This window comes from Lepidochelys kempii, chromosome 3 (assembly GCF_965140285.1).
Source record: "Lepidochelys kempii isolate rLepKem1 chromosome 3, rLepKem1.hap1, whole genome shotgun sequence".
NCBI classification, from domain to species: Eukaryota; Metazoa; Chordata; order Testudines; family Cheloniidae; genus Lepidochelys; species Lepidochelys kempii.
Window position 1 is genome coordinate 61,118,482 of NC_136382.1, and position 13,957 is coordinate 61,132,438.

The window sequence follows — 13,957 nt, forward strand, 5'->3', positions numbered from 1 at the left end:
AGTAAGTCAACCTAAAACTACGTCGACTCCCGCTACGTTATTCACGTAGCTGGAATAGTGTAACTTAGGTTGACTTGCCCCGGTAGTATAAATAAGGCCCTAGTGAAGACCCTTCCCAGGTGACTTGTGCATTGTCTTATGGTCAGGGTGCATTTCCAAGCACCTAAGTTTGTTCTCTCTATGCTAATTAGAAATAATAGTATTTTTAATAATTATAGAAATATCTACCTGGTGCCTCTTTCATGTATTAAGTGTGTGTGTGTGTATGTATGCATGTGCACACATACATATATATATATATATATATATATATATATATATATATATATATGTGTACACACACACACGTTTCCTATGGGTACACTGTTTAATGTCCCTCCTGGCACAGTAAAAAAAACAAAAATTGGTTAGCTGCATTCTCCATGTATTTGGATTAAATGTACATATAGGTAATACCAGTTGACAAATGTCATTTTAAATGTTTAGTGTGGGAGACTGGCTGATTCAGCTTTTGGAAGTGTTACACAAAACCTTTTAACTTCTGGGTCACTTGTTCAGATCTGAACAAGCTTAATAATGATATTTCAGTAGCATTTCAGTGGCTTATGTGAAACAAACTGATTAGTAATTTCCTAGTGGACAGGGTGCCCACATTTCAAAAACCATCCTTGTCAGTGATCTCAGCAGAAAAGACCTGGAGGCTGAGAACTCTTGACAACCCCTGCAACGTCTATCCTATTCACTTTTGAAGCACATTTGTATGTCAGTTGCAACATGCAGTATTAGCCTATACTGCAGCTGTCCATGCTATACTTATTTAATGGGTAGGAGAACTTCTGTCTCTTGATCTATCAAACTGGTCTCATAGCACTAATGTATGTTTGTTTGTAAACTACAGTAAAACATTGTCTCTTAAAAGCAAGATACACATGGGGGGGGAACAAAGCAGATGTATAATTTTTGTTAATGGGATCTTGAACCATGTAAATGGTTTTATAAAACCAATTTTGTATTAACTATTTCAGGGAAGGATGATATGGAGATGTGTGAACTAAATCTTGAAGAGACTGGCTTAACTCGAAAGCGTGGTGCTGAAATTTTGCCGAGACAGTTTGAAGAGATTTGGGAGCGCTGTGGAGGCATCCAATATCTTCAAAATGCAATTAAGAGCCGACAAGCTCGTCCTACGTATGCAACAGCTATGTTGCAAAGCTTATTAAAATAGTCACCTTGCACATTGATATTAGAGTTGAGAACCCTTACTATGATATAAAGGGAAGAGTTCCTCTATGCAACAGAGGATTTAAACATTCTGTAATTGTGTTAGAGATGTTTAATTTAAAGTGAACAGATTTTATTAATCATGGGAGTTTAATTTGTACTTTTGATGTTTAATTTGTGTAGTGAACTCACTAATTCTGTGGACCTCGCAGAAGTTTCAGTCAAGTATGTTTGTTGCATTTTCTTTATATGCTGCATCCTTCTCAAAAGTTTCGGTTATAATGCTAACACTGTAAAATACCACTATTGTACTTGGAGTTTATCCTACCAGTATGTACCCTATTACAACTTCCTTTTTATAAAATCCTCTTCAGAACATGCAAGATAGTAACCTTTCAAGGATGGTCTACTGAAGAGGGTACAATGTATCTTATAACTGGAATTGTGAGGCCTTAGCTTCAACTTCTTCTCCAGAGAAGTTGGAGTGTACAGTACTTCTGTATGATCAAAGACATTTTATGTCCTGATCTGAAAGCTGCTCAACATCTGTATGTACTGACTTTTTGAGAAACTTATGGGAAATCTTTGATTTCTTACCTTGTCTCTTAGTTTAACTGACATTTTTCTTTTATATGTTTTGAGAAGAGCACATATGTATTTGAAGGATTGTGTAATAATGGAGGGACTCAACGGTTGTGCTGCACATTTAGGCTTGCATTTCTCTCTCAATTTTTTTTTTAATACAGATTTCTTGCAAACACCAATTATATTTTTCTGACAAAACTTTGTTAGGAGTCCTTCGATAGTTAAATTACCCAGGTAGTGTAATTTAAATACATGATGCAAAAATTGTCTAAGATATCTCTTTAGATACATTTAAGATTAAAGGAAAGCATAAGGGAAATGTGTTTTTTTTTTCCTTTTTTTTCTTTTTTTAAATAGTAGTGTAGCATAATTATAATACAGAGGTCTGAATTTTAAGAGATCCTTTTTACTTTAATCCGTGCACACAGATTGTTACTTCTGTTAGATGGTATCAGAGTCTTGCTCAGCAACGCCGCACTGGAGTGTCTAATTACAGTAGGCTACTTCAAATGGCTAAATTTTTTTGGTCAACTGTAATAACAAACTTTTTCTTCAATCACTCTGATTTCTTTGTACTTCATCTCCCTTCAGGGTTCCACCTTTATGTAATAGTGCCCTTGCTTCACAAGTAAAATGCTTGTGTATAGGAATTATCCATTTCACACCATGAAAACTGCCTTTTATTTATTTATCCGGGTGTTCCTAATGCTGGCCCTATATCAACAGATTAAAACTTGATATTTATATCTCAGTGCTAGAAATTGGAAAAATAGAGATATAGTTTGATGCCTTCTAGTTAAAATTAAATAGGTATCATTTGAAAGCAAAATATTCTCTCTTCCGGTAGTGAAGAACAAAGCTTACATCCTTCAGTTTACACACACACACACGTCTATATAGATAAACTGATTTCCTCTCTGGATCCTAAGGTTGAAAACTTTTTTGAAAACTTTAGTTTCTAAATTCCCTTCATTGTGAACTTAAGAAAAGGTACAGCTGTACAGTGCAGTAAGAAAAAGTGATGAGAACACTTCCTAACTGTCAGAGTAGAGATTGTGTGCATGCCACAGTCAGTCTGTTCTCAGAAATACACTCCAAGTTGTAATAAGTGTGAAAATCTTTTAGTAAAGAACTAGTTATTTATTTATGAATCCACTACACAAGTGACTGACAGTGTCTCTGAACTGAACATTGAAAATGTCAGTGTGTGTTTTCTTTCAAGGTAAGTATCGCATCGCTCTTGGGTCATGTGGTGGCATTGGTCAGGCTCTCAAAATGTCCTTTTTCTTCCCACACCTGACACTTTACTTAAGCAGTAATTATTGACTGCAGTATGAAGGATGCATACATAAGGCCCCAATTCAGCTATTTATTCCATCACATGCATATATTCAACTACATGAATTCAGTGGTACTGCTTGTGTGGTTGAAGTTAGGCACTTGTTTCAGCACATTGCTGAATTCGGACCAGAATCTCAGAGCATCCAGTCACCAGATTCTTGGAAATCCTAAACAGTATAAGAGACTGGAGCATTTAATAGACACATTTAAGGAAGTTTTGAACTGTCTTGGACTCAGATGCTCACGCTCTTCTTTTTCTATCTGAATTTTAGTTATTGTCTAGTTATGTATAGTCTCATGATATTTTTGGTACATTATAAAGAGTTTAAAAAATACAGTGTATCAATTTATTCCTGATATTAACACATTTAAAAGTGTTAAATCTCTTGATGCATACCCATAACTTCCCTCAATAGTAACTATGGTTATACATTGGGAGGAAACTAGCCTTTATTATACAGTATGGCATATTTAAGCTTCTTATGTCAGAGTATATTTGTAAGTCACTCAGATATCATGGCAATGGGTCTGAGATAAGAACCAAGAAATCTTTCTTACTTTAGTCAAAATGGAACCACCTGGTGGCTGGATGTTATCATCTGACACATTTCCCACCTCTTCCTATTGCTCTCGGTACTTGCTCTTGTCTTAATTTGAGCCAGAGAAAAATTTCTAAAGTTTGCAATTTTCCAATTTTGACATGATAGCATGCATTCCAGTAAAGGTCTCGGCTGGAAGTGGCTGCTGGTAGCTGAGCCTGTTAGTACAACAGAAGTCATTCTCAAATCAGAATCAAGATTGGGGTTAAGACCACAATCAGCTGCTTACCAGTCCTTTGCATTAGCTGATTGCTAAATTTGACACTTGGTTATCTCATTGGTGATATGGAGTTAGCCTCATTGTCATATGGAGAATACAGTGTTGGCTAATGCTGCTCCTGATATCTGGCAGTAAGGAGCAATTTGAACCTGACCTGACACTTCAACAGGAAAATGAATAGCTCTGTTCTATGTGTTGGTTTTAAAAACCAAAACAAACCTGGTGTCCAGAGTAGCTGGGACTTTTCACATGTAGCATGTTAGTAAATAAAAAGAAATAAACACACATACCAGGCTGTATTCCTGATCACATGACCCAAGAATATGGATCTACCTAGAATTTTATCAAGTCATTAAATACATCCTTTTCTTTCCATTGATGAGATTCTATTTTTCTTTTTGCCACTTGCACCCTCTTTTTTTGTTTTTGTTGTTTAAAAATATTTTTCAAGTAGTTTACCTAAACTGATCTCTTAATGATGTACTGAAAATTACACAAAATAAATACATTCCATGTTGAAATTTGTCTGGTATCTCTTTCTTTTAACTCAATACTTGAAAATTTAAGAGGGAAAAGTTGACCATGTGTAGAAATATATATATATATATAAAAAGGCAGAAAGGCCTTTATGAAGGAAAAGAAATATTGTAGATGAGTAACGGTCACTTGACATATTGATTGAGTGTCAGGAAATCAATTAAGGGATGGCCAGGTGAGTTATAGTACTAGCAGAGTCGCCCAGTCCAAGCAATACAGACAGGCTGAGTGTTAAGACCATCCTTTCTTCATGGGAAAGGGAGTTACCTCAGAAGAGGACATTTCATTTTGTGGTGATGTCAAGGAGCGCATAATGTTGAGATTTTGCTGGTGAATTGGGATCCCATTCATTCAGCATTGGAGTGGTTACATCCTGAACGTAGCTTAGAATAAGAGCCCAACTTATTATGCCTGTCAGTGGCGGCATCCAAATGCATAGAAGGGTTTGGAGGTCCCTGTAGAGGAAAATAGTTGAGTGGTTTATATGTGCTAAACTCTCCCTGTTTGTCCCTTCCGTCAGAATCATGTGAACACGTCACAGGAGTTGATGACTGGATGTGCAGACACAATAGTATGCATTTGGCTCAAAGGTGGGTGGCTGTTTCCCCCTGGAAGTTCATTTCTGGGATGAAGTTCTGAGTTGGCATGGATGGAGGGGAAGGTGACATGGAGCAGATCATGAGACTTGATGTTTGGATCTGTGGGCACAATATTATGCGTTGGGACCCACAGGGAGGCAGTCAGTTCCCCTGGAGGTCCACAGCTGGGCCTCAGTGGCGAGGCAAGGCAAATCGGAGTTGGCGTGGCAGGAGGGATGTGCTCTGGGACCAGGTGATGCCTGTTTTACACTCTTTGCAGTCAGGAAGCAGCCACCTGAAATGATTATAGTTCATTAGTTGATTAGGGATTTTGTAAGAGGGTGATGTAATCATCAGGGCACAGAGATATTTAGGGAAAATCCAGATCCGGGGTCTGATGCTGACTGGTCTGAAATGCTGCAACAGAATGGTATGATGGGGAGCCACCAGCCCTCTCTTGGTTGACAAGGCCAGAAGGTGTGTGAATCATCAGGAATGGGGAGGATCCATAATTACCCACCCAAAACTATTGTATTTGGTACCTTAGTTATTCAGGGACAATGAGGTACACCTTCCTGAGCAGGGAGCAGATATATTGTTGGCTGTTATGGAGGAAATTGTTAACTATCTGGGAACCCAGCTGGGAATGGTGTGAGGCAGCCAAGCAAAATGACTGGTGCTCCTTGTGGCATGTGTCCAGTGCAAGGATTTGTTCCACACAGGGTCTAGGTCCCTGATAAGCTGGAAGTGGATTTAGAGAAAGGCATCTCCTAAACCACCTGGGGAATGGGATTGGGGCTCCTGATACCTGGTACAGCAAGAACACAACCCCTTTTGTCCAGCCCCTTCACTCTGGTACTTGGTGAAGGGGTCCCAAATATGGGCTGGGCAGCTGTGGAAGGGTGGGGGGCTGATGGCAGCCCTCCATCAGGTGAGAGCGATTTCGGAAGGGCTCATGAGCTGCACTGTACAAACTATCTAGGAACTTGCCAGCAATGAGACAAGTTATTAAAGTCGCAGCCTAATTGTCTTTCTTCCTGCATGTCTCGGACAAGGATGAAGTGATGTTAAGCATCCCTTTGGATTTATCCTATTTCAACTCTAGATTCTATTTGCCTGTGACAGTTTTTATGCTCTTTATTTCCAAATTAATTTAAGACCCAAACATCAAATTAGGATGTAATTATGATAATGAAATTAAATACCGATTGAATCTCCTATGCAATTTTCAAGTAAACAGTTTTATTATATTTTATTGAAATACAAAAGGTTTACATCCAGCAAGTGTATTTGGTAATTAATATTTAATAGTGATAAATACAGTCATGAGCAATCATTTCATTATTCAAATACACATTTAAAAGTGACTTCTTTATTGCCTGACTAATGAAGAGTTGATATGAATTGAAATATACGAAATACACTGGAAAAAAACAGACTATTTTGCGCATTCTTAAGTGATATGATCAGCAGTTACAGCTAACATTTGTTGGAAGAGATCTTTCAATGCCCACTGAAAAATATTTTAAATGAGGTTCTACTCTGAGATGTGACTTGGTAAAATAACATCATGGATTCCCTGCTTATTGTCTCAATGATTTCCTACTCAAAATACTCAGTTTATAAATCATAAAGATGTTACGTCAGCCCTGCAAATTCAGTGGGTTCTTCTATCTTGCACATGAGCACAAGTAACACAGATTCTGCATGCCAAATTATGGTTTGCACAGCTGTAACTAACTGGAACTTTGTCATCTATTCTGTTGACACTGCACAAGATAACACAGAATAAAGCTCACTCCCTCTTTGCTCTGTTGGCTCTCCAGCACTAACAATTAAAAAGTAAACACTTAATTTTTGTCACTAAAATAGCAAGATAATACTCTGAATACACACAAGATTCAGATCTGAATAAAGAGGTACCATGTTGCTATAGTACACTGTACTGAGTAGAACTGCACTTTTAAAGTTTTAATTACAGGTTTTGTTGTACAATAAAGGGTAAACAATGCCCAAATGTAGTATAACATGAATAGGACAAGTAACATCAATATTTGAATGTGGATTATGAAACAATCCAGCACAGATGGGTGCTAAGTGTATGGAATCTTTATGGCTGCCCATTGCTTGTAGAGATGCTTTCTGCAGAAACTTAATGGTAACCATTAGGAGAGATCTGTGTGTATACTGAATATAGATTATTTGTGTGTGTGCATATATATGTATATACTCTATTTGCTACCATAGAGTAATCATAAACACAAATCTCTTATGTACATTGTAAAATTTACAGAATGTTTCTTTTATGCCTGGAAAGCCTACTTTCAGGAAAACTGCAATCATTTTGCTCCATCCAAAAGTGTGAAATCTCAGAGTGATAAATCTTTTCACCATGAATTAAACAATTAAATATGTAAAGTTTTTGGGGGGTGTTGGGGTCAGACAATTATTTAATGACAGTAGATGTTGAGTTTAACAAGTTAAAGCTTTATAACTGTTAAAATTGTCAACATTGCATGTCAAAATATAAAAAGTGGGACTGTCGATTAATCGCAGTTAACTCATGCGATTAAATCAAAAAAATTAATCTTGATTAAAAATAATCACAATTAATCCCAGATTTAATCACAGTGTTAAACAATAGAATACCAATTGAATTTTATTAAATATTTTTGGATGTTTTTCTACATTTTCAAATATGTTTATTTCAGTGACCACACAGAATACAAAGTGTACACTGCTCACTTTATATTATTTTTGATTACAAATATTTGCACTGTAAAAATGATAAAAGAAATAGTATTTTTCAGTTCACCTTGTACAAGTATTGTAGTGCAATCTTTATCGTGAAGATGCAACTTACAAATGTAGTTTTTTTTTAAAAAAACAAAACAGTGCAAAACTTTAGAGCCTAAAAGTCCACTTAGTCCTTCTTCGTGTTCAGCCAAACACGAAAACAAATTTGTTTACATTTATGGGAGATAATGCTGCCCACTTCTTATTTACAATGTCACCAGAAAGTGAGAACAGGCATTCACATGGGACTTTTGTAGCTGGCATTGCAAGGTATTTACGTGCCAGATATGCTAAACATCCGTATGCCCATTCATGCTTTGGCCACCATTCCAGAGGACATGCTTCCACGCTGATGACGCTTGGTAAAAAAAATGATGCATTAACTAAATTTGTGACTGAACTCCTTGGGGAAGAATTGTATGTCTCTGGCTCTGTTTTACCTGCATTCTGCCATATATTTCATGTTATAGTAGTCTTGGATGATGACTCAGCACATGTTGTTCATTTTAAGAACACTTTCACTGCAGATTTGACAAAACGCAAAGAAGGTACCAATGTGAGATTTCTAAAGATAGCTACAGTACTCGACCCAAGGTTTAAGAATCTGAAGTGCCGTCCAAAATCTGAGAGGGACGAGGTGTGGAGCATGCTTTCAGAAGTCTTAAGAGAGCAACGCTCCGATGCAAAACCAACTGAATCTGAACCACCAAAAAAGAAAATCAACCTTCTTCTGGTGGCATCTGACTCAGATAATGAAAATGAACATGCGTCAGTCCGCACTGCTTTGGATTGTTATCGAGCAGAACCTGTCATCAGCATGGTTGCATGTCCTCTGGAATGGTGGATGAAGCATGAATCTTTAGCGCATCTGGCATATAAATAACTTGCAACGCTGGCTACAACGGTGCCATGAGAACACCTGTTCTCACTTCAGGTGACATTGTGAACTAGAAGTGGGCAGCATTGTTTACATTTGCAGGAGATAAACTCGTTTGAGCAATTGGCTGAACAAGAAATAGCACTGAGTGGACTTGTAGGCTCTAAAATTTTACATTGTTTTATTTTTGAATGCAGTTATTTTTTGTACATAATTCTACATTTTTAAGTTCAACTTTAATGATAAAGAGATTGCACTACAGTACTTGTATTAGGTAAATTGAAAACTATTTCTTTTTTTTACAGTGCAAATATTTGTAACCAAAAATAAATATAAAGTGAGCACTGTTCACTTTGTATTCTGTGTTGTCATTGAAATCAATATACTTGAAAATGTAGAAAACATCCAAAAATATTTAAATACATGGTATTCTATTATTGTTTAACAGTGCAATTAATCGTGATTCATTTTTTTAATTGCTTGACAGCCCTAATAAAAAGTAAATATACTTAAACGCTAAGTTCTCAAGCAGCATTTTTCATATAGTACCTGTCTGTAAATGTCGATTGTAATTGATGGAAATATTTTTTCTCTGTGTGTGTACAGTGAAATTGACGATTACTGATGTTTACTGATAAAAATCTAATGTTTCCATGCCTATTTATAAAAGCAGGCTGGAACTGCATTCCACTTACTGTTCCTTCTACTGGGTTCTCATACTGCTAGTGAAATGTAACACCGGCAAGATACCTGCTTGTATCACTTATCTTTGAAATAACTAATTAAAATTTTTAAGCCTTATACTTTAACACTGAACACTTAATAAATGCATTTTAACACTATATTCATGATGAATTTTTTGACTGTTGCACTGAGCAAAGTGGCTGCAGCTTTCCATTAACAAAATGGTGACTTTCACTTGATGTGTGCTCCAGTTTCAACACAAAATTGTAAGATTTTTCTATTATCCCAAAATTTGCCCCTATACATAGTTTAGCCTGAACTCCAGTCTTGAATAATGCAGAACTTTTTTCTGAATACCTGTAAGAAAAAATCTTGTAAGAAACATTTTTTAAAAGTTTACAGAAGTCCATTAATAAGCATTCTCAAATTGAAATGAATTGAAAATGTTTTACTAAACCACTGTAATCAGGCAGGCAAAGTTTCACTAAAATCAACTAGGATTTTCCAAGTTGTTTCAAGTAGAATATAGTAGTCCCCTACTTGCAGCTATTTAATTGCACATAGACGTAATGCTATAGCAGTCATAGTGTTGTTGCTGTGCTTAGCATTATGGGTTTTTTCTATTAAAATCTCAGTGAAATGGTGCATGAATAGTATTCATTTGAATAGTATATTCCTGATAAACAATGAATGAAATACAATATTCTGAAGAAGGATTCACATATGAAATACTTATGGATCCATAACTACTATAGCTCTAGCAGCTGAAATAAAGCCGCCTCCTTCATGACTTTGCCTGTATATAGTCTCAATGTAAAAGTAGCTTATCTTACAAACACAGAATAATTTCCGAACCTCAGATCTATCATTCTGGAATTAAGGGTATAGCCCTTCTCATTCCCCCTCCTTCTCCAAAAAGTCTCTTAATGGTCCCTCAGTTCTCCTTCCACCAGCCTTAGTAGGAATGGAATCCTGCCTGTGTGGTGGTATGACTTTATTAGAAAGACTTACTTCTATTGTTGTACTTTTAAAAAAATTCCTATTAATATTTCAATAATTCAGTTACTCTTGAGACCACGTGTCTAATATACCAGATGTGGAGCAGAAAAGAGATTGTGGCGCTCCTTCTGCCCCTCAAAATTGTGTAATTCCAGCAAACATCCCTGGTGATTGGAATACTTGAGTGAAAACTTATGCTGTTTTTTCCCCAGGGTCAGATGAGAAAGGAACTATACACTGAGCAATGTGTGATGGGGGAGCCCTTAGGGACCTCCAGCCCCAAACAGCTGTTTCGTGGGAAGTGCCTGTGTCCACATAAGGCAGATCCAGCGCCAAATGACTTGAAATCCAAGAAATCATCCTCAGATCCACCTAAGGAGGATCCCATATGCTTCCATTCTAGTACTTCTAAATTATTTGATTTGAGGTCTTTGGGTCCATTTCCTTTGAATGGGACATTTATAGCGACTCCTCGGGACTCCAGGAGAGCATTATCCTGGTCTTAACAGAATCTTGCAAACCGATAAGAAATGCTCTCAAAGGCAGGATCTGAAATGGGGTTTTGTCTAAGACTGTTACAACTGATTACTTCCTGTACCTTTTCCAAGGCTACAAATGTGCCTTCTGCAAGGTTGCGCAAGTTTTGTTTGCAAACCGAACTTTGTACTCAATCCATATAAGACCCTTTCTTCTTAAGGAGATCAAATATTAGATTTATTGATGGACGGTGCCAGTCAATGTCTGGAAAGAGATGCCCTTCTCACCTCTGATGCCATTCACAGTGGTAGACCTTGATATTCAAATCTGGGTTGTGGCATTTAAGTCAACTGAAAATGTATGGGCTTTGAAAGTCAAGCAAACTTAGACTTCAGACAAACCTCTTGCAGCTGTGAGTAATGTGTGGCTGCTTCAAACACTCCTGCTGATCAGAAGGCAGGCATCACTAATTCTGACAGGCAATGCTGTGATAAAGCTCCTTCTTGATTCTTTAAATAATATATTATCTCCCCTATTACATACTTCCACACAAATGGTGCATTTTGAAAGAGATGTTTTCTTCAGTTCTACGCCTAGCAGGAGTGAAAAGCAACTTAGTAGTTGGCTTAGGTTGCAAAAAATCAGATCAACATTGGATTGTCTCCTAAGGACTGTTGTAGGTTTGACTTTTGACATATGGGGTGATCTAGGTTTGGTCTTGCTTGCTTGAAGTCACAACATGAAATGTCTGGTCTGCTTGAGCGCAGGCATGAACCCAAATTTCAGTGTCCGATATGCTGCTTTTGCATAGAGGAGCAAGACTCACATATAGCTTTCCTTTATTCCTTCCATTACGGAATATTCTGAGGGAGAAAGGACAGAGTCCATGTGATCCTGATCCCCCTAGCACAGGCTGTGGCTTTCAGATTGGTTAGCCCTGTTCAAGGTTAACTTGGTTTTGATCTTGAGCACGGATCTTTCATTTCAGAATAAGGGTCTGGTTCTTCATAGTCATGAATCCTTTCGTTTGACCACTTGATTTCTGGGTTACTAGCAGGGTTTTTTCCAAACAGTCACATCCTTGCTTTTGGAATCACACTTAGTAATCATAAGACTTCATGTGAAAGCAATTTTCAAGCTTATGTAGAGATTAAAGAAGTTGTTTCAACTTCTTCACTATATACTGGATTTTCACGTACCCCTTTATGAACTCAGAATTATCTTTGACTATGGTGAAGGTGTACTGAACAGCCTTCACTTCTACCGTCTCTATCTACCACACACTTGTTTGAAGGAGTTGGGCCTGTTTTCAAGCCTTGATAAAATGATTTCTTTAGGATCTGGGCTGGGATTGTCAAAGAGACCAAAGCGTGTTTAGGCATGCAAGTCCTACTGAAAGTCAAGAAGATTTGGATGTCTAACATCTGTAGTCTCCTTTGAAAACCCCAGCCCGAGTCAATATGTATTCTCCAGATTGTAAAACTGAGCCTTTGTGCTGCCCATTCATTTAGCTTTGTTAGGTCCCACTAAAGTTCCCCAGCTGCTGCTTCAATACTAACTAACACAAATAATTTTGTGTCCTCTGCACATTTTTGCCGCCTCCTCTCTCTGCAGCACCTTTTTCGAGTCACTAACAAATGCAATAAGCGTCAGTCCTAGCATGGAATCTTGGGGCACTACACTGTGAACTTTAGCCATAGTGAAAATTAGCCAAGTATTCCTTTTGTTATTTTAGCCAGTTTGTAATCTGTGACATACTTCAGCTCTCACCCAATAACTATCTAGCTGTCCTAATCTTGATAGGAATTTTGTCAATGTATTTTTGATAATTCAAATAAAATGTTAACCATGTCTCCTTTACCCACTATCATACTCAAAGGATTCTAATAGATTAGAGAGGCATGGTTTTCTTCGGAGAAGTTGTGTTAGTTTATTTCTATAATACCATGTGTTTTAAGATTTCCACCTGTTCACCTGGTATGGAAGTAAGGCTTACTGGTCTATAATTTCTATAATCACCCTAGTGCCTCCCTTAAAGACAGGTACGACATACACAACTTTTTAATTCTCAACTATAGTAGCTGATTTAAGAGTAGACTTATTTTTTTAGCAGCTGAGCTCAGTCACTTCACTGTCCAGTTCCTCAGAACTTTTGAGTGTATACAGTCCAACCTTTGTGACTTACAGATCTTTATTTTACCAGTGTGTTCCAGCACCTCCTCTATAACAGTGCCTCATCTTTATTACTTGAAGAGAATAAGCCTGAGGTAGGTATTTTCTCAACAGCCTCTGAGTGGTGAAGACCAGTGAAAAGAAATCACTAAATTTTTCTGCTTCTCTTACTCTGGAAATCCAGTAAATTAATCTGTTCTTTTGCAGGATATGATTCAGAGAAATTATAATAGTGGAATATTTTGAAGGAACAAACCAACACAACTTCAGTGACAATAACTTTGGCTCTGTGCCAGGCAAATCAACAATGGGTGCTATCTTTTCATGAATAGTACATGTGGAAAAATATCAGAAAAAAGAGGAAATCCCTGCATGGTAGTATTAGTCAATATTGAGAAGGTTTATATGACCCTGTTCTGAGAGAAGTCATCTCTTGGTGTATGAGAATGAAACAGATACCTGAAGGCACATCAGAGGGTGCTGTTACCACAGTTAGGCCATGTGGAGAAACTGAACAGCTTCTAGTAAGAGTTGGAGTACATCAAGGCTTGGCGCGAAACCTCTCTTTGTTCACATTGGTGCTCGATGCATTAGAGGGGTATCTTGATATCTTGAAGACAATGAGACTGCAAGTCTAGAGGGACCAGCCACCAACAAAGATACAGAAGTTCAAGTACCTAGGTTCAATAACACAGGATAATGTTGAACTCAATGATGAACTTAACAAGCAGAATAGGAAAGGCCTGGACTAAATGGAGAGAAGTGAGCGGAGTGGTCTATGCTAGGAAAATGCCTATCAAACTGAAAGTAAGACCTACAAGACCGTATTAAGCCTTCATTTTTGTATGGCTCAAAATGCTGGGCACTGAGG

At 37.5% G+C, this 13,957-nt stretch overlaps 1 protein-coding gene across 3 annotated transcripts in view; it reads left to right on the forward strand.

Annotated features, from left to right (window-relative positions):
- Positions 1-4,487, forward strand: part of MYO6 (myosin VI) — a 179,646-nt gene extending 175,159 nt beyond the window's left edge. For all 3 annotated transcript variants that reach the window (XM_073336482.2, XM_073336483.2, XM_073336484.2), the window contains one exon: positions 1,026-4,487. In XM_073336482.2, the coding sequence (XP_073192583.1) occupies positions 1,026-1,225 (200 nt within the window). In that variant the 3' untranslated portion in view covers positions 1,226-4,487. The remainder of the gene's footprint in view (positions 1-1,025) is intronic.
- The last annotated feature ends 9,470 nt before the right edge of the window (positions 4,488-13,957 follow it).